At 40.8% G+C, this 22,500-nt stretch overlaps 1 protein-coding gene across 1 annotated transcript in view; it reads right to left on the bottom strand.

Annotated features, from left to right (window-relative positions):
- LOC123773031 (insulin-like peptide receptor) overlaps positions 1-22,500 on the bottom strand; it is a 531,432-nt gene that overhangs the window by 195,039 nt on the left and 313,893 nt on the right. The window contains exons 16-17 of the mRNA XM_069315507.1: positions 10,686-10,953; positions 9,044-9,179 (exon numbers count right to left, since the gene is read on the bottom strand). Of these exons, the coding sequence (XP_069171608.1) occupies positions 9,044-9,179; positions 10,686-10,953 (404 nt within the window). The remainder of the gene's footprint in view (positions 1-9,043; positions 9,180-10,685; positions 10,954-22,500) is intronic.

The raw sequence follows: 22,500 nt of genomic DNA on the forward strand, positions 1-22,500 counted from the left end.
CCACACAGTCCCTAGCGTATGGTCATCCTGATATTCCCAATAACAATGATGATGAGATGGATGTAGAAGTGAGAGAGGAGGAGGAGATGGAAGAAGTGTTTATGGAGGAGGAGGAAGTAGAGCAAGCACAGAGACTCTACCCAATATTCCATCCCTGGAGCAAACGCGATGCTACAGCTCAGAAACTATTCAACCCTCGCTAGATTTTATGTTGTACAATTGTTAGGTAGTATTAAGATGGATGCCATATGACTAGAACTTTGTATACTAAATGAATAGGATGTTTAATATTATTGTTTGTGAACTGTAAGAACTATGATTAGTTTTAAAATAGGTTTTAATATTATTGTTTGTGAACTGTAAGAACTATGTTTAGTTTTAAAAATGTGTTGCTGTACATAAAATATGTGAATAAACACCTGTAAATGACTATGTTTGTATAAATACCACCTCAGTTCCTTAGTTTTTAGCAGTCTTAACGAAGCATTAATCATGGACAGTTCCTATGATATAATCCATGCGGAACATCTAGATATTTTCAGAGAACCATCTCGTGTTATTATTGCTGGTTATTCAAACAGCGGAAAATCCTACTTGTGCAGTAAACTTGTAAGGAAGTATCAACACAAGTTCTCCTCAATAATCATATGCGGAGGAGGTTACTCTGAATTACGATCAGATCCACAAATTAAAGGGAAGCTGATCGAGCATTCAACCATTATTGATCCTGTGGAAGAGCGAGTAGATAATGACTCGCATATCTTAGTAATCTACGATGACCTTTTTACAGAGTCTGCGAATTCAAAAATCGTATCAGACATGTTTACTAGGGGCAGACATTTCACGGTTTCCGTCATATTGATTACTCAAAATATATTTTTTCCTGGTAAATATTCGAGGAATATTAGTTTAAATGCTTCTCATTTCATATTGGTTAAATCACGAGACCTGTCACAAATTGAAACACTCGGACGACAAATATTTGGGAAAGTGGATTCAAAGAAATTTGTAGAGTTATATAAGCAAGTTATTAGCCAACCCTACGGCTATTTGCTAGTAGATCTGGGCTCGAACACTCCATCTACGATAACATTACGCGGTAATATTGTTCACGAACCGCCCTATGAGATAGTTTACCAATGGTGAGCAAGAAAGATGTACTGGAACGAGTATATAACGACCCCTCATCTAGCGGAGGGCTTGGAGGGGTACAGAGATTGTATAAGGCCGCCAAATTAATTAACTCTAGTATAACTCTAGCCGATGTAAAGGACTATCTGAAAAGCTCTGACTCCTATACGTTGCATTATTTACAACCACATAAATTCCCTCGGCGTCGGGTGTTAAGCCCTAAACCACGACTATTTCAAGCTATAGACTTGGCCGAGATGAGTTTATTGGACAAACATAATGACGGAGTGAAATATTTACTCGTATGCGTAGATATTTTCTCCAGGTACGCCCAAGTAGTACCCTTACGCGCTAAGGATGGGAAAAGCACCACTAATGCTCTAGCTTTAATTCTAGATTCACCTCATTCTCAGGAGTGCGCAAAATTAATTCTGATCGAGGTGGAGAATTTTATAACGCCACTATGAAAAAAATGCTGGCAGCAAGGAAAGTACGGTTATATAGTGTATTTTCTCAGGAGACTAAAGCTTCAATCGCTGAGCGGTTCATACGTACTTTAAAAGGTAAACTTTACAAGTTTATGACGGCGCGCAACACTTTAAAATACATGCAGGCTCTACCAGATATTGTGAAAACATATAATTTAACCCCCACAGAGGATTGAAGGGGAAGACACCTGCGGAGGTGCACGCTCTATCCTCGCCCAGCGAACACGCCAAACAATTTGATTTAATGTATAAAAGCCGAGCAAATCAAAGAGAGCTGTCATTCCTCGATTGAGTGTTGGTGATACAGTACGCATCACTCTATCTGATCGCATTTCCAAGTTTAAGAAAGGGTTTAAGCAGCAGAACACCCGAGAGATCTTTACAGTTACACGTATTGATCGGAGACAACACATCCCTTTATACTTTCTAAAAGATCTGAATGGGGAAGAAATTGATGGTGGCTTCTATAAACAAGAATTAACACCAACACATTTGCCTCAAACCTTTAATATTGAGAAGGTATTGGGACAACGCAGAGTCTCTGGCAAACTCCAGTATAAAGTTAGGTACGCAGGTTATGATCGATCATTCGATCAATGGATTGATGCTGCTGAGATATTACATTTATAATGAAGAAGCCCTTAGTTTATAAATACAAGGAATTGATCCAACTATTATCAAAACTTCAGTATTCCTCGAGAAAGCAGTTGATTGAAAAATTGAAGAAACCACATATAAATTGTTTATCAGAAATTTTTAATAACTTTTAAAAAAAAAATTGCCCGTGCCTGACAAGGTCGTTAAAAAGTTGAAAAAATATAAATTGCTTATTCGGTCACTAGCCTGTAAGAAACCTTCTGTGACAACTAAGAAACAGATATTAACCAGCAAACGAGGAGGCAGTATTTTATCCATTATTTTACCATTGCGCTAGTTTAATTACACGGTTGTTCAGTAAGTAAAATGAAAGCCTTTTATCTCGTACCGCGTAAAATAGTGGACAACCGGAAAGCTGCACACAGCCCTGCTTACCCCACTGTGAAAGCGGTTGCTCGTCATCTTACTGTCAAACCACCTCCTCCTCCTCCTCAGCTGCATACCAACCCTTCCATAAAACATTTAATAGATTTGAAGTTGAAAGTGAGAGATCACGAATATGCGAGATCCTTGCTAAACCATTATGATGCTACCGGAATCGTTCGTTGGGATCTGAATGGAAATGTATTGGCTCCAGTATCTGGCATACATATAATTAATGACATTATACATAAAATGACTGTGCTTAAATCTGTTTTTTTACCGGATAAACTCCCCATTGCTCAACTGTTTTTCACACTAACATCTACATCGCGAGATTTATTCCGTAATACTACGGCAAGCAGTCAAGTGTATGAGCCTCCATCTGTTAAGAGAAAGGCAACTGTCAAGATTGATCCTCACAGTAAAAGGAAAGCTTCCTGGATCGTATATTAACAGGTGAGTGTATATAAATGAGCGTGTAATGTGTAGATGGCTTTACTAGACAAAAAGCGTCTAAGGAGATAGAGCGATGGACACTCACGTGATATACGCCACCAGCGTATCAGATACGCATTTATTCCCCAATAACATCCCCGCATCTTTCCAAAATCGATTGTTTAACCAGCTAGAATTAGATCCCAGGAGGAGTTATGAAATGTGTCTACAAAAATTACTCCTCCCCACTTCACATTACGTTATTAAGCGTGATAATCCCGAGGCATATATACGTGTAGGCGTTACGTATGAGAAAGTGAGCGAGGGGAAATACATGCATTCAAAGCATTTATTATCATCTGATGTTTTAGCCGGAACTATAAAAGAAATTAATACCACGATTAATACAGAAATAGAGGCCATATTTTCAAGTAATGCTAAACTGAGTTTTTTAGGAAAGTCATTAAAACAATTTTCAGCTAAATATGGAACGCATTTTATTAAATATGATTCTTCCTCCAATCGAAACAAGTTCACTACTGTGATTAGTGATGAGAATATTAGCTCTGCAACGGGGCATAAAAACATCAGTAGAGTTACATTATCATTTGGAACCGCTTTTGGGAAAGTGTTGGGCGTAGTTCCAGAAATAGAATATGACATATTCGCAAAACGTCAGTATGCCTCGAGTGTAGTTAACACATGTCTATTCCCGCCAATGCCTAGAGGAGGAGTTGATATTCTGTGTGTTTATTGCGATAGAATCTCTTCTACTAGATATGGAAACCAGTCTGTAAATATTTTGGATGTAATCTCCCTAAATGGAAGTGATAACAGCAACAATAAAAAACTATATGTGCGTCTTAACACTAACATGATAGATAGCGTCAGCATCACTATTAGGGATCAAGATGGTAACCCAATACATTTCGATGAACGTGGGTGCACCATAGCAGTCTTGCATGTACGCCCCGTTGCAGGAGGTATATAACACCAATGCTTTCCCGCCACTCCTCATTCGTCTGAAACAAGCGGAGAAATGCGTGTCCACTTTATTCCCCCTCTGTTGAGGAATTATACATTCTGTTAACCCCTCCTAGAGGTGGTGGGACTGATGATATACGGATTTTCAACAGCAGTAGACGTTATACGCGAGGAGGAGGAATATTTTCCTTTTTAAGCGGGATAGCGCGTCGAGCAGCGCCCTTTATCATGAGGACTCTGGCCCCGGCTGCGCTTAGCTTGGGGCAGAACGTACTAGACGATATTAATAATGACAAACAAACTTTCAAACAATCTCTTAAGAAACGCGGAATTGAAACATTGAAAGGAGTAGGGAAGCAAATGATAGGCGGAAGAGTGCAGAAAAAGAATAAACAAACAAAAAAATTAGTAAACATCAAACGTTTTACTAAAGCGAAATATAATGATGTGTTGTCATAACTTCTTCTCACTCGGTTGGTGTTGTCTAAAGCGCGAACATGGCCGGATATAACGCTCTGGGCCTCCAGGTGCCATTAGAACATTATACAGCTGCTGTTAGTGAAGCCTTTCCTAAAGTATTTTCCCCTCGATTGGTAGAATCAACAATTGCCAGCAGACAAACGGTGGATGTATTACCTGTGAATTCTGGGGTCAATAATAAGTTTACAGACACTTATCTGGAATTCATCATCAAGGGAGTGAATGGTCAACTGGTGGATTTATCATCTATAGCTTTGGAGTTGACTATTGATCTAACCGAAGAAGATGGAATAACGCCTTTAGGAGATGCTAAAAACGCATCGTTGGTGAATGGATTATCGCAAACTCTATTCAAATCCGCTATTGTGTATTTAAACGAAACAGTAGTTGAAACCAGCTCATTATTCTCATTCTGGTCATACGTAAAGTTATTATCTACGATTTCTGGGTGTAAGGCTAACCGCTATGATAAACTGTCACAGTTTTTTAACCGAGTCGATCCTGGTAAAATTGAAGCTGGTTATTTCACTAATGCCTCGGCTAGTGAGAAGCAACGGATGACTGATATGAAAACGAGTGGTGTGAATACTTGTTTTAAACTAATGCTGGATGTCACATCCGTTAGTGAATACGTTTTGGATAATGTGGACATCAGGGTGAGGCTCGAACTTCAACCTGATAAGTGGCTTATACTCAGCGATAATGAACACGCTAATTTTAAATATAATATCAAGTCTACACGTCTATGGGTGGATCGGGTATTGCCATACCCTGAAGGATTAGTAGCCATTAATAAAGCCATGGTGCAGAACAACTCTCCTATTACGTATACTTTTAATAAAACTTTATACAAAACGTATATATTGGGCACAGGTCAGCGCTCTATAACAATGGACCAGCCGTGGGGGACTGTTATACCAGAACATTTATATATGATCATCCTTGATATGGAGGCAGTGTCTGGTGCATATAATCGCAACCCGCTTTATTTGGAAAACTGCGAGCTTAGTAAAGTATTAATATCGCAGAATAGCACTAATATTGTCAATATTGGGTGTGACTTCCCTCATAACTGCGCCAAGTTGTATTACACAGCATTACAAGCCTTAGGCTTCGATAAAGACAATATATTATCTTATGACACATATGTGAATGGTGGAACCATACTGGCCTTTAATTTACAACCCGAGGATATCGATGACACCATCCCGATTGAAAAAAGTGGTAATCTGAGGATCGCTTTGGAATTTAAACGCGGAGTGCTAGAAATAAAGTCATTCTAGTTTACGGCTCTACAACAGGTGTGATCAGCATTAACGCGGATCGTCGCGTTATTTGCGATACGCGAGGATAAAATACTAATATGAATTGTTTGGAAATAAATGAGGCTATCAGAAGTAATTTAGGTGCTAGGGTAGACTATCTAGGATGTTTCCTAGCTGATGACGTACGGAAAATACTGATAAAAATACATAAAAAAAGACCTGTGGTGTTCATAATGAACACTCTGGACTCGGTTCTCGTAATAAAATGGGCCATTGGATAACATTCTATGTAAATAAGGATGAAGGTAGAAGCGAGATAGTTATACTAGACAGCTATGCCAATCCTGCAATAGGATCTTATTCAAGATATTTCGAAGAGTTTATGTCTTACTTCCAAGACTATACCCTATATATTATGAAGAAAAGGATTCAATCCTTGAATAGTTACTTCTGTGGGAATTACGCCGTTTATTTTGCATATCATTTTTGCAGACTAGGCTTAGAGGCCGCCCTGCTTCACTTTGATGAAGCGTTTAAATATGGTCAATTTCGCAAGAATGATGAAAAAGTGTTGAAATTCAATTACGCTCAGATGAAAATGCCTGTGTGTAAGCAAACATTCTGCTTAAACGGTAGTGATGCTGAGTGTGAAACGCTGTGTGACGAAGTTGCTAGGATGATAGTGCGGTGAGTAATACTTTATGTAGGATTGAATGATGAACATAATAATGTCTGTATTTATGTTTACAACATTGACAACAACAAAACTTATAACCTTTTCCCTTTCTACAGATTGACTGATTGACTAGTGTGGGGAAGGTTCGATGGACTGAATGAAAGCCTTTCTACATCTGTCTGCTAGCTAAACCACCAAGAAGAAGTCTTATTATTATTATTATTATTATTATTATTATTATTACGTTGTAAATCGCTTAAGTGTTTAATAAAGAAATAAATTTATATAATGTGTTTACTTTTCCCTCGTTATTGCTCTCACCATGTTGATCACGTTACGATATAGCTTACACATACTAAAGGAATGCACAGAACAATGGTTGATGGTATGGGAGCGGGTGGGATGAGGGGTGGGAGTGATTGATGGCTGACAGGTGTGGGTCTGTCGTATGTACTTCGCTCCCCTCCTTAACGAATCCACAGTGTATGAGGACCCGCCGTGGGGCGAACATCTCCACTCTGAAGACAACGAAAACCCTTTAGACAAATGGCCCCACTTCCGCTGGAGAGTGCTCTCTCTTACCCTCCTCTCTCACTTACGACTTCCTGTAGGGAAGCTAATGGACGTCCAGGCGTTCCTCTCAGGTATGGGGGTTCTCCTCTCCCCCCTCTCCAAACAACATATACACTATGTTGGATCCCCTCTCATCCTCTACTCACGATCATCAAACTATTATCATCATCATCACACAGGATTAAGTCTATGACAAACTCCTTCCTCATATTCCACTCTTATCCTTGTATTTTCATACGTCTTCCCAGAAATTCCCACATCTTCCCAGAAATTCCCTTTGTGTCTAGAGCGAGGGGCTGCACTTGCTCACTGCGTCCGACACGCGCCAAACTTCCGGGAAATTCCCCTCCCAAACTCTCCGCGACGACGACGACGCGCTGCGACGGCAACGACGTGCCGCGACGGCAACGACGCGCACCACCTGGCATCCAACAACATAACTTACTCTCTTTCCGGACCACATACCCAAACACCGGACGCTCACACGCGTCCGAAACGCGCCAAACTTCCGGGAAAATCCCCCAAAAACCCTTGCGACTAGACACCCGCGCGCCACCTGTCGGGTGGCACTCACCGGAGTGCCACCTGGCAGGTGGTGCGCGCGGTTCTAGTTGTATATTTCACTACTGGCGTCGACAGTCGACTCCGTGGAAAGAGGAATATAGCGAGACAGGATGTCCACCAGGATGTTGAACACCCACTGAATGTGGACAGCATGGAGAGCTTAACCCTGTGAAGTCAGCAGAAGAGCTACCCGAAGTGACCAGCCCCATAGAACAATGGACCGCAGAGACCCTCCCCGGCTGAGACAATGAACCACAGGAGCAGTCCGAATGGAGCCGAATCACCAAGGCTCGAGGTTATCTTGAGATGAGGCCTCATTTTTGTTACAATCCCCCCCCCCCCCCCCGGAAGCAGCCTGTAGCTGTCAAACTCCCAGGTACCTATTTACTGCTAGGTAACAGGGCATCAGGGTGAAAGAAACATTTTGCCCAATTTGTCTCCGCCTCCACAGGGGATCGAACCCGGAACCTCAGGACTACAAATCCAAAGCGCTGTCCACCCAGCTGTCAGGCGCCAGGCGCCGAGGCAACTGAATCCGCCACAGCGCCTGTCATTCAGCCGCAAACTTCCGCACCATGTTGAGAGCCCATCAGAATGATGGAGCCTAACGCCCCAGGCCGGCCTGGTGTGTGCTGGTCACAAAACCCTAGCTGAGAGACGAGGCGACCATTAACTCATCAAGTGAGGGAAGGGAAGGCGCTAAGGCACCGAACGAAGCCGGAGATGCAGCAAGCGACGAAAGAACCCCGGGATCGCGAGAGCGGCAAAAGGGGCTGCCCCAAGGATACTAGAACAACCTCCGAGGCCAGACCCTGTCCAGTGGGAAAACCAGCAAGGCAAAGTTCACAACGAAAGCGGTAAGCCTGATGACGCCTGACCACGAAACCTAGCCTATCCCTAAACCCCAGACGAATAGGAAAGTGCCAATATGCGTCCTTGAGGTCCCGGAAGATCATTCATGCACCCAGCTCAAGAAGAAGCCAGATCTGGGACAAAGTAGTTATCCGACAGGAAGGGCAAGGAATCCAATGGTTCACATGGGACAAGTCCAGAATGAACATCAGATCAACACAGTCCCATTTCGGAACCGGAAAGAAGCGGGAAACCCACTTGAGGGACAAAATCGTTTCGACCACGCCCAAGCAAACCCACTCTAAGATGACCCGACAGAGAGTCAGGGAAGAAGCCTGCCCCACCAGCCTCGAACCCCTGACCGGAGGAGTCACTCAACTCCACCAATAGCCGGAAGAGACGGACACGAAAAGCACACGAATCATGGGGACCAAGTGTGGACCAGAGACAGCTTTCGCTCTGGACAAAGCGTGAGCAAGAGACAGATTCAGAGCCGGGGCGTCAACGGAGCTCCCTGAGAAAAGTCCAACGCGACCTCCGAGAAGCCGACTTCCATGCACAGCGACAAGGCCCACCTTGGCCTACTGAAACATGAGCACTAGCACGACCACCTTGGGAAGAGTCAGCATGCTCCCGCTGGAGAACCAACAAATCAGAAACAGGATGGCAACTGGTAGAAGCCGCTGACAATAACTGAGAAACGCAGTTTTCCTGAAATAACGGAACAGAATGAAGATGAGAACTGTAAAGCCAGGACCCAAGCAGAATCTAAAAAGAGAGCGAGGACGGCCTGCCTACACGTGAGGCGAGAGGCCAAAATTATGGAAACCGATTCCCGGATAATCAGAGCAAACAGCTTCAATAAGGCAGCCGAAACCAGAACTCCGAGGACAGCTCAAGAAGATAAAGAAGTGCAAGACTGATGTGAAATGACCCCGAGTTCGATGGTCATCTGCCACCAAGATATCCAAAAGAGAGGGGGGACTTGAGCATTCAACTGCTCCAGACCCCATTGCACAGGAAAGCACAGGGGTGAAAGAAACGCAATCAGGAACTCCAATGACCCCTCCCCCCCTCCCGAAGAACACCAAAGAAACCTCTGGCCACTCAATCATGCGGGTCCCGCAAAACCTACGCCAAGCTCACAAGAAAAGAAAGAGCATTATGCTAGCCAGAAACACTCTGAAACCTCATAACGCACCAAATATGGGGAAGAAGAACCAAACTCAAAAGAAGCCAGATCTATTAATGAGGTGTAAACCGGGTCTCGCAGGAGGAATGCATGAAGGGCTATTCAAACCTCCACAAGGAAATCTGAGAGGACGGAAACTTCTGAAAGGACGTATCCGAGGAACAAAAAAAAGTGCTAAAAGCAAATAAGCAAACAGAATCCCAAAGCAACACACACAGACTAACCGGTCCCAACCCAGTATTTTTGTAGGAACACTAAGTCACCACACACAAGAGCCGGGGGAACACATTCCTCCGCAAACGAAGCGAGAATGCGCTATAAAAAAAAGATTCGACAGCTACAAATGCAAAGCTAGACAAAGAGTTTGAGGCCAGAGAGAACTTCCGACACCCGGCATATCAGTCGACGAGCTGAGGGTGTTGCTTCCTGCTCGCCTATGCGGGGTCTTCCCTCCCCACTGTCGGGGAGGGTGAGGCGCTAACGAGTGGGCGTGCAGATGACGTGTGACTTGTTTCACTGTTTTCTATTGGCTGGTTCTGGGCCTCTGTTCCGACTTACGTTGCAATGAGAACCAGTTAGAGGTTTGCAATGGTTCACCTACCTTTCAGGGTTCTTTCCCTGGTCGATGGCACACATGACAAACTCTAAATGTAAAGAGCTTATATGGCCATGGTTCCCTGCGCCTCTCTGAGGGGGTCCAGGTTCTTGCTTGTGGCTCCTGGTAGGCGCTCTAACTCCAAGGACTGATGGCACCAAACTAATATGGCACATGTCAGTTTGATAGGGTCAGGGAGCCGACGGGGCTCCCCTCAGACAAATATTTATAATTTTTCCAACTTAAAAATTCGATGTCACATATGCACATACAAGAACAAAACAAATACTGGTTATTCAACAATTTATCCACGAATGACTGAAAAGAAGAACTGACTGTGTTTAGTGAGTAAACGGTCGTGCTGCGTGAGGTCCTCCTCATGGGCCTGATAGTCTGCTTGAATGCCAGCATGGATTGGGAATTCGTGTACCGTTTGTCCCTGGTGGAACGGGAACTCTTCCACTTTACTCTGGTGAAATATGAGCTCTTCGTTCTCTTCTTGCTGACCCGATAATAACCCGGAAAGCCTGTCATCTCCAGTTTGATGGAGGATAGTGGAATCCTCCTGCGGCACTCTGATTGTCATGTTCATCAGGACAGTGTTTTCGCTGGTTTGCCGGGCGCCCCGAAACTTAACTTCGAGCTCCTCGTCACCGATGCTAAGATTCCAACCAGTCACTCGTCGGGACCTGTTGATTCTTATTGAGAGAATAAAGTTAGCCGAACCCAGATTTAGCTCTATACAGGATATGCTTATACAAATTTCCCAAAGAATAAAGTTTCATTTACGAATACACATGATATGATAAAACAATGGTAATATTATTTATCACAAACTGCTCGAATTTACTTTAAGTGGACCACGTTTATGAGCAATGGTGCAGGAACCATAGGACCGACCGTCCACTGTGGTTATCAACAATTGTAAAATATCTAGAGCAACAGAAGCGTGTGTGTTCTGTGGGAGCCCTGCCAGATATAGGTCATGTCTGACTCGAACTGGAGGGACAGGGAAGGAGAGAAATAGGTTCATCGAAATTTATAGTTACAGAGGTGCTAGGGTCCTTTTGTGGGGATGACATATGTTTATACGAGGGAGAAAGGTTATCAAAACACTATATGTAACTTTACGTAGGAACTGATCACTACATTATAACACAAAATATGCACATTGGAATGGGGGATAATTACTATTAATTTAAGAAGAATCACCAGGACCCGACCAAGAGGACCAGGTCACCAGGACCCGACCAAGAGGACCAGGTCACCAGGACCCGACCAAGAGGACCAGGTTACCAGGACCCGACCAAGAGGACCAGGTCACCAGGACGCGACCAACAGTACCAGGTCACCAGGATTTGACCAAGAGTACCAGGTCACCAGAACCCGACCAAGAATACCAGGTCACCAGGACTCGACCAAGTGTACCAGGTCACCAGAACCCGACCAAGAATACCAGGTCACCACCACCCGACCAAGAGTACCAGGTCACCAGAACCCGACCAAGAGGACCAGGTCACCAGGACTCAACCAAGAGTACCAGGTCACCAGGGTGCGACCAAGAGTACCAGGTTATCAGGTCCCGACCAAGAGTATCAGGTCACCAGAACCCAACCAAGAGTATCAGGTCACCAGAACCCGACTGTTACGAACCGTTCTTTATTGCTCGTGACACGTAACAGCGACAAAATATTTTAGACTAGGGATATTTAACGATGCTGTACTCTCAAGGTGTTTCACCAGTATAAACCCATGGTTCGTACATGCAAGAATTAGAATTAATCACCCCAGGAATAGTTAATTACACATAAACTATAAATTGTATATTAAAATTATATTTCAGTTAATTATCAGTATTATATATCAATCAACAGATGGGCACTATCACATGTAAATCAAAATAAAGTTATGTCTCCAAAGACTAATATACTACAACAGAACAATATATATATATATATATATATATATATATATATATATATATATATATATATATATATATATATATATATATATATATATATATATATATATATATATATATATATATATATATATATATATTATTAAATATGACCGAAAAAGTAAGATTAATAATTCTAACACGAATTTTCTCATCTTTCGTACATTTCTTTTCACTGTTGGTGGTAATTCAAAAATCAATTCTCCAAAATTCATTTTTATTTCTAGTCTGACGCGACACTTGAGCGCGTTTTTCGTAAAACTTATTACATTTTCAAAAGACTTTAGTTAACACATACACAACTGATATAACTTACACATCTCCGATTTGTTTATATCTACATTTGAGTGAGGTGGATGGGGTGAGGTGGTATTTAATAAGGTATTAATTTCATCAACACAAGACAGAACACGAAACAATGGGTATTGAACTAGAACTATAAATTGTATTATATATCAGTATTCTATTGGACAGTCGTTCTGTTGGACGACATATTCGACCTCGAGACACAAAGAAGGTCACTAGCAAGATACCTTACAAGCAGAACTTATTGCGGAAGGAGGAAAGAATCGAGGCAATTACAGAAGCACCATACTGTCCCCCGAGCTCAAAGCGGCAGCCAAAAGCCTTCGTGAGAACAAGGAGATAGTTGTCAGGAGAGGTGACAAATCGCCAATACACGTCATTCTTAAAAAAGACGAATATCTGGCGAAATGAACCTCATACTCTCTGAACAAACTAAATTCCAAAGGGTAACGAAGGACACTGCAGCCGAATTGAAAGCAAAGGTCAATAGACTAATCGAAACTGTGAACGCCAAGAAATCAGGACTCCACCTGCCAAAGATTATTGGGGAATATTAAACCTGGATATGCGTTATGGAAATGTCAAGACACACAAGCCTGGAAACCCACTTCGGCCAATCATTAGCCAGATACCCACACCAACGTACAGACTAGCGAAGCGACTCAACGGCCTGCTGACTCCTTATGTCCCTTGCGCTTCAGCCTGAAGTCGCCAAAGGAATTTGTTGACTTACTGCAGGGCACACGGGCCACAGGAATAAGAGCCTCGTTGGACGTAGAATCGCTGTTCACAACGTACCAGTGGACGAGACAATCGAGATGATAGCCGACAGAGTGTATCGTGATCCAGCCTGTACTCCTCTTGACATACAGAAAATATCCTAAGGAAACTACTCCAAGCTTGTACTAAAGAGGCACCCTTCTTGAGCCGGATGGGCATATGTATAAAGGCAAGTAGATGGGGTCGCCACGGGTTCTCCCCTAGGTGTCCTGTTGCAAACTTCTACATGGGTACCATCGAGCAAAAAGTTTTTAGTCGACATGAACTTGAAACCGGCCATATACTGCAGGTATGTTGACGACATTTTTACACAAGTACCTGATGTCAGACATCTGCAGGAGCTGAAGGAGGCATTTGAGCAGAGTTCCGTGCTGCGTTTCACTTACGAGATGGAAAAGGATGGGAAGCTGCCCTTTCTAGATGTAACAGTCATGGAAAAGAGCGGAGATTTCCACACTGCAGTCTACACTAAGGAAACGAACATAGGAATGTGCGTAAATGCCAACAGCGACTGCCAGACAGGTACAAGAGGAGTGTTGTTAACGCCTTATGTCGACCGTGCTCTCAGCCACAGCCTCAGAATGGAAGCAAGTCGACGAAGAACTCTGTAGGGTAAGGAACGTCAAAAACGGCTTCTCCAATGGTTTCGTCGAAGACATCATAAGAAGGAAAGTGAAACGCCATGCAACCTCTGAGGAGACAACTAACACAACACCTGTACCCCCCTATTAGACTATTTTAAAGGAACTTCTTTTCCACAGCTCATAAAACGGAGGAAAGGGTCCTGAAAGATATTGTTAATAGAAACGTTATCCCTACAGACAAAAATCAGAGGATACTACTGACGATTTACTATAAACCAGAAAAACGGCCAGCCTACTCATGAGAAACTCTCCAGACACAAAGCAGAACGCTTTAAAAGAGACCAACGTCGTCTATGCCTTCAAATGCCCTCTTGGGGACTGTAAGCTCCAAAAAAACCAGTATATAGGCAAGACAACAACATCTCTTTCTAGGCGTTTAACGATGCATAAGCAACAGGGCTCCATTAAGGAACATATAATCTCTTCCCACAACAAACCATCGCCAGAGGAAATCCTAGTAAACAACACAGAAATCATCGATAGATACAGCGATAGCAGGCGGCTTGACGTTTGCGAGGCACTACACATCAAGAAGTCAACACCAGCAATCAACAGCCAATTAATGCACAACTATATTCTACCCACCTCAAGACTCCGCTCCAATATAGAAGCATCAAGAAATATGGACCAATAGGCTTTCTACAATCACTTCTATTCAATACCCATTGTTTCGTGTTCTGTCTTGTGTTGATGAAATTAATACCTTATTAAATACCACCTCACCCCATCCACCTCACTCAAATGTAGATATAAACAAATCGGAGATGTGTAAGTTTAATTCAGTTGTGTATGTGATAACTAAAGTCTTTGAAAATGTAATAAATTTTACGAAACTCGCTCAAGTGTCGCGTCAGACTAGAAATAAAAGTGAATTTTGGAGAATTGATTTTTGAATTACCACCAACAGTGAAAACAAATGTACGAAAGATTGAGAAAATTCGTGTTAGAATTATTAATCTTACAAACAACACAGAAATCATCGATAGATACAGCGATAGCAGGCGGCTTGACGTCTGCGAGGCACTACACATCAAGTAGTCAACATCAGCAATCAACAGCCAATTAATGCACAACTATATTCTACCCACTTCAAGACTCCACTCCAATATAGAAGCATCAAGAAATATGGACCAATAGGCTTTCTACAGTTACTTCCATTCAATACCCATTGTTTCGTGTTCTGTCTTGTGTTTGAATTTAATACCCATTGTTTCGTGTTCTGTCTTGTGTTGGAATTTAATACCCATTGTTGAAAGTTCGTTTTTCACCTCATCCAAATGTAGATATAAACCTCGAAGATTTGTAAGCTCTATTCAGTTTCAGTTGTGTGTTTGTAAACTAAAGTCTTTGAAAATGTAATAAGTTTTACGAAACGCGCTCAAGTGTCGCGTCAGATTAGAAATAAAAATGAATTTTGGAGAATTGATCTTTGAATTACCATCAACAGTGAAAAGAAACATAAGAAAGATTGAGAAAATTTGTGTTAGAATTATTAATCTTACTTTTTCGGTCATATTTAATAACAATATATATATATATATATTATTAAATATATATATATATATATATATATATATATATATATATATATATATATATATATATATATATATATATATATATATATATATAATATATATATATATATATATATATATATATATATGTCGTACCTAGTAGCCAGAACGCACTTCTCAGCCTACTATGCAAGGCCCGATTTGCCTAATAACCCAAGTTAGTTTTCATGAATTAATGTTTTTTCGACTACCTAACCTAACTTAACCAAACTTTTTCGGCTACATAACCTAACCTAACCTATAAAGATAGATTAGGTTAGGTAGAGTTGGTTAGGTTCAGTCATATATCTACGTTAATTCTAACTCCAATAAAAAAAAATTGACCTCATACATAATGAAATGGGTGGCTTTATCATTTCATAAGAAAAAAAAATAGAGAACATATATTAATTCATGAAAACTTGGCTTATTAGGCAAATCGGGCCTTGCATAGTAGGCTGAGAAGTGCGTTCTGGCTACTAGGTACGACATATATATATATATATATATCTGAAAACTCACACCCAAGAAGTGACTCGAACCCATACTCCCAGAAGCAACGCAACTGGTATGTACAAGACGCCTTAATCCACTTGACCATCACGACCGGACATAATGAGGTGATAGCCGAGGCTATATGAACCACCCCACCGTGGTTCCTCACGTGTGCCCCAAAGAATGAGGTGATTTGGTAAAATGCTATGCCCAAGATAACTATCCGAGTGCCGGCGGTGGGGTGGTTCATATAGCCTCGGCTATCACCTCATTATGTCCGGTCGTGATGGTCAAGTGGATTAAGGCGTCTTGTACATACCAGTTGCGTTGCTTCTGGGAGTATGGGTTCGAGTCACTTCTGGGGTGTGAGTTTTCAGTTGCATATGTCCTGGGGACCATTCAGGCTTGTTCGCATATATATATATATATATATATATATATATATATATATATATATATATATATATATATATATATATATGTCGTACCTAGTAGCCAGAACGCACTTCTCAGCCTACTATGCAAAGCCCGATTTGCCTAATAAGCCAAATTTTCATGAATTAATATATTTTCTCTAATTTTTTCTTATGAAATGATAAAGCTACCCATTTCATTATGAATGAGGTCAATTTTTTTTTATTGGAGTTAAAATTAACGTAGATATATGACCGAACCTAACCAACCCTACCTAACCTAACCTAACCTATCTTCCTAGGTTAGGTTCGGTTAGGTAGCAGAAAAAGTGAGGTTAGGTTAGGTTAGGTAGGTTAGGTAGTCGAAAAGCAATTAATTCATGAAAACTTGGCTTATTAGGCAAATCGGGCCTTGTATAGTAGGCAGAGAAGTGCGTTCTGGCTACTAGGTACGACATATATATATATATATATATATATATATATATATATATATATATATATATATATATATATATATATATATATATATATATATATATATATATATATATATATATATATATATATATATATATATGTCGTACCTAATAGCCAGAACACACTTCTCAGCCTACTATGCAAGGCCTGATTTGCCTAATAAGCCAAGTTTTCATGAATTAATTGTTTTTCGTCTACCTAACCTACCTAACCTAACCTAACGTTTTCGGCTACCTAACCTAACCTATAAAGATAGGTTAGGTTAGTTTAGGTAGGGTTGGTTAGGTTCGGTCATATATCTACGTTAATTTTACCTCCAATAAAAAAATTGACCTCATGCATAATGAAATGGGTAGCTTTATCATTGCATAAGAAAAAAATTAGAGAAAATATATTAATTCAGTAAAACTTGGCTTATTAGGCAAATCGGACCCTGCATAGTAGGCTGAGAAGTGCGTTCTGGCTACTAGGTACGACATATATATATATATATATATATATATATATATATATATGTCGTACCTAGTAGCCAGAACGCACTTCTCGGCCTAATATGCAAGGCCCGATTTGCCTAATAAGCCAAGTTTTCCTGAAATAATATATTTTCTCTAATTTTTTTCTTATGAAATGATAAAGCTACCCATTTCATTATGTATGAGGTCAATTTTTTTTTATTGGAGTTAAAATTAACGTAGATATATGACCGAACCTAACCAACCCTACCTAACCTAACCTAACCTATCTTTATAGGTTAGGTTAGGTTAGGTAGCCGAAAAAGTTAGGTTAGGTTAGGTTAGGTAGGTTAGGTAGTCGAAAAATAATTAATTCATGAAAACTTGGCTTATTAGGCAAATCGGGCCTTGCATATTAGGCCGAGAAGTGCGTTCTGGCTACTAGGTACGACATATATATATATATATATATATATATATGTCGTACCTAGTAGCCAGAACTCACTTCTCTGCCTACTATTCAAGGCCCGATTTGCCTAATAAGCCAAGTTTTCCTGAATTAATATATTTACTATAATTTTTTTTCTTATGAAATGATAAAGCAACCCTTTTCTCTATGTATGAGGTCAATTTTTTTTATTGGAGTTAAAATTAACGTAGATATATGACCGAACCTAACCAACCCTACCTAACCTAACCTAACCTATATATATAGGTAAGGTTAGGTTAGGTAGCCAAAAAAAGCTAGGTTAGGTTAGGTTAGGTAGGTTAGGTAGACGAAAAAACATTAATTCATGAAAACTTGGCTTATTAGGCAAATCGGGCCTTGAATAGTAGGCTGAGAAGTGCGTTCTGGCTATTAGGTACGACATATATATATATATATATATATATATATATATATATATATATATATATATATATATGTATATATATATATATATATATATATATATATATATATATATATATATATATATATATATATATATATATATATATATATATATATATATATATATATATATATATATATGTTTCATTGAATATGACCGCATATTCTGTATTTATTATTTTCTGGTTTAGGGCTTCTATCCCTCTATTTTCTTAGCATCAGGGCTTAATTGAAATAGGAGTTCTCCAAAACTCATTTTCGTACTTTTAAGGTGAAGAAAAGAAGTGATTTACTATAGAGTGTATTACTCTTATTTGTATAATTTGCACGACGTTTCGAACCTCCATGGTTCATTCTCAAGTGAACAGATCTTACAATACTAGTTGATTTTATACCCGCATTAGGTCAGGTGATAATACAATGAAGGTGAAAACATGGGGGGATACATAAGGGATAAACATAGGGGCTGCAGAAGGCTTATTGGCCCATACGAGGCATCTCCTATCTAAACACAAAGATTAATCCAGTGTAATTGGCCTGTTATGTTGGACATTGTCTTCTGTGTTGCCAACACAGAGGATGGAAGAGGATGGAAGAGAGAATTGGGGACTTGGACTCCCACGATGCCCTCTACCTTCTCACAAAGTGCCTTACCTTGCCCAGGCTAGCATACTTCTTAAGGTGTGCACCAACTTTTGGCAACCCACTTCTACATCAATATGATGAGCTCCTCAGGTCAATATTCAGGAAGGCGCTCAACCTAGATTTAGATGACAGTCAGTGGGACCAAGCAACACTACCAGTGAGATTTGGAGGGATAGGCATACGAAAGGCAACTGAGGTAGCACTTCCAGCATTCTTATCCTCATGTACAGCAGCCAACGAATTGGTAGGGCAGATCCTACCAGAGCGTATGAGAGAGACAGCGGGAACTCATGATCAAACGTTCATCGAAGCAGCCAGACAATGGGACACCATTGCACACCCTCAACCCCGACCACAAGTCCCAAAAGACCACAAGCAGGCCCACTGGGATAGCCCCATAATGGAAAAGACTGTCACAGCAATGATTGACAACGCTGATGCTGAAAACAAAGCCCGCCTCCTAGCGGTAACAGCACCCCACGCCGGGGATTTTTTATTTGCTGTGCCCAATGCAGCAATGGGAACTCGCCTCAGTCATGACGCTCTCCGCATTGGAGTTGCCCTTCGCCTTGCCGCCCCGATCCTCACCAAACATAGGTGCATCTGCGGAACTGCGATGGCAGACCAATATGGTCGTCATGGTCTGGTATGTCGTAAATCACAGGGTAAAATCGCAAGACATGAAGAAGTCAACGACATCATCAAGAGGAGCCTCGCCACAGCCCGCTGCCCGGCACAAAGAGAACCACACTTATCCAGACCTAACGACCCTCAGAAGCGCCCTGATGGGGTCACCTTGCTACCTTGGAAGGATGGTAAGCAAGTGGTATGGGACTACACGTGCGCTGCCACACTGGCCAGTACCTACCTCCACTACAGCATACGTGAAAGCGGTGGTGCTGCTTCTTTCAGGGAATCGCAGAAAATTATTAAATACAGAGGCCTAGCACACTGCTACAGCTTTGTTCCGATCGGCTCGGAGACCCTCGGTTCATGGGGAAAATGTGCATTGAAGTTCCTGAAGGAATTGGGGGACAAATTGATCAGCGCTACAAAAGACCAGAGAGCAAAAAGTTTCTTGTTCCAGCGCCTCAGTGTTGCGATTCAGAGGGGAAATGCCTGTTGCGTCTTGGGCACTAGTCCAACTTCAGAGGAATTCGAAGAAGTGTTTGACTTGCAACAATGATCGAACCCGTCTGTGACATTCATCAATGTTTCCCATTGTTGTGTTTTTCAAGAGATCCATAACCTTTAAGCACCTTTTTGCATTATTATTTTTGTATCAACCCATGTATATATTGTAACCATCAAATGCATAATAAAGCACAAAAAATAAAAAAGGAAGGGGGTGGTAGGAGAAAAGCACACAGAAACTGTATTGGAGGGGATCTAAACATTCCCTCTAATGCGTTATGCGTGGTTTCCTCCGAGGCTATGGGTCCCCCTTCTTCCAGCTAGAGGTGGTACTCCCTTCCATTGTTTTTATATATATATATATATATACATATATATATATATATATATATAAATATATATATATATATATATATATATATATATATATATATATATATATATTTATATATATATATATATATATATATATATATATATATATATATATATATATATATATATATATATATATATATAAAATATGGAAGGGAGTACCGCCTCTAGCTGGAAGAAGGGGGACCCATAACCTCGGAGGAAACCACGCATAACGCATTAGAGGGAATGTTTAGATCCCCTCCAATACAGTTTCTGTGTGCTTTTCTCCTACCACCCCCTTCCTTTTTTATTTTTTGTGCTTTATTATGCATTTGATGGTTACAAGATATACATGGGTTGATACAAAAATAATAATGCAAAAAGGTGCTTAAAGGTTATGGATCTCTTGAAAAACACAACACTGGGAAACATTGATGAATGTCACAGACGGGTTCGATCATTGTTGCAAGTCAAACACTTCTTCGAATTCCTCTGAAGTTGGACTAGTGCCCAAGACGCAACAGGCATTTCCCCTCTGAATCGCAACACTGAGGCGCTGGAACAAGAAACTTTTTGCTCTCTGGTCAGTGGCTGTTATATATAACAGCCACTTAACCTCCTAGATGTTGATCCTCTGTGAGTCTACCAGTTACTGACTAAATTTCTCATGGCAGGAGCCGCTCTCGCTTCCTCAGAACATCACAACATATCGAATGACAATTTTTATTAATATTAATTTTACTTAAATGGAGCCATATAATGGGAATAAGGTAATCATTAATTAACTAAATTAAAGAATGATTAGATTTACATGCATAAACAGAGGTAATGTAGTTATTAATAATACAGTTATATATTTATAAAAATAATGAGGAAATTGCTGGCAACGTCCCAACATAGCAGAAAGGTAATGTGTCTTACGGTATTGCCAACTAGATGAACAACTAAAACGGTTTCTCATGATGTTGCCAACTAGATGATCATTACGAAATATAACTTTCTCACGGCAAGGCTGACTAGCTGATCACCTCAAAAAAAATTGTAACGGCTTCCCATGGTATGGTCAACCAGATGATCATTACCAAAATATAACATATAATGTTATGAGACCAGGTAGCCGAAAAACGAGTCTCCTTTTTTGAGAATTATTCTATCAAGCCTGACCTGATTGGAAGGTCCAGGAAACATAGAGGTGAAGATACAGAGGTGAAATAGTCAGTTGGATTTAATAAACGATTTGAGGTTATGGGCAGTGAATAAGAAAATAGATAAATGACTGGTTAGGAGATGTGGATATTTTGCTGGAGGCATGAGGCTCGCTTCTGGAGGGCTTTGACATCACTTGAGCGCCAAACATCGCAGGGGGAAGCCGTGCTCCATTCGAGCTCCCGTCAGAAAGGAACCCCTAGTGATATATCTCCAAGAGAAGAAAAGTGTGCAGACGTGCCAGCTGTGGAACTGAGCTGGGAACGTTGTGGTCTCAAGTCCTGGACGGCGAGGAGTGTTTACTAAGCCGCCCAGAGACATTATCGTGGGCCGTTGGAGTGCCCTGACCAGGCTCTGTCAGAGGATCCTGGTAGTTAAGCCCGAAAGAACCTGAAGATATCAGGGTAGTGAACTTCCAGATGTGGAAGGGAAGTTCTAAATCATCACTTTTAGGGAGTTGATAGAGTGTTTGTCTTTAGCGTGTAAAACGCGGTGAAAGGCGAGTCATAGTTTGCATTTTTGTACCTAGGAGTGTTTATACTGAAGCATAGAGTTACAGTCATAGGCTGGATTACCTACAGATGTATGTGTTCTAGGACTGATAGGGAGATCGATTGACCATTGTTGTGTATCAAGGAACATTTATACTGATATATATGTTAATGCATGCATACGCTGATTTTCCTTGTACATGTTTACAGATATATATTCCCTTGCTGATAGTGCAACATTGTATTATAAGACTTGACCTACTTGATGGGGTTGGTAATATTAGGTGGCGAATCAAGAGATAGGATACCACTTGATAAGCTGACGATAAGAGTTCTGATGGTGTTGGAGTGCAACCTGACTGAAATAGTATAGAGTGTAGGATTCATTATTATTATATGTGTGTATTTGCTTTGATCAGTAAATGTAT

Source organism: Procambarus clarkii, chromosome 81 (genome assembly GCF_040958095.1).
Source record: "Procambarus clarkii isolate CNS0578487 chromosome 81, FALCON_Pclarkii_2.0, whole genome shotgun sequence".
NCBI classification, from domain to species: domain Eukaryota; kingdom Metazoa; phylum Arthropoda; class Malacostraca; order Decapoda; family Cambaridae; genus Procambarus; species Procambarus clarkii.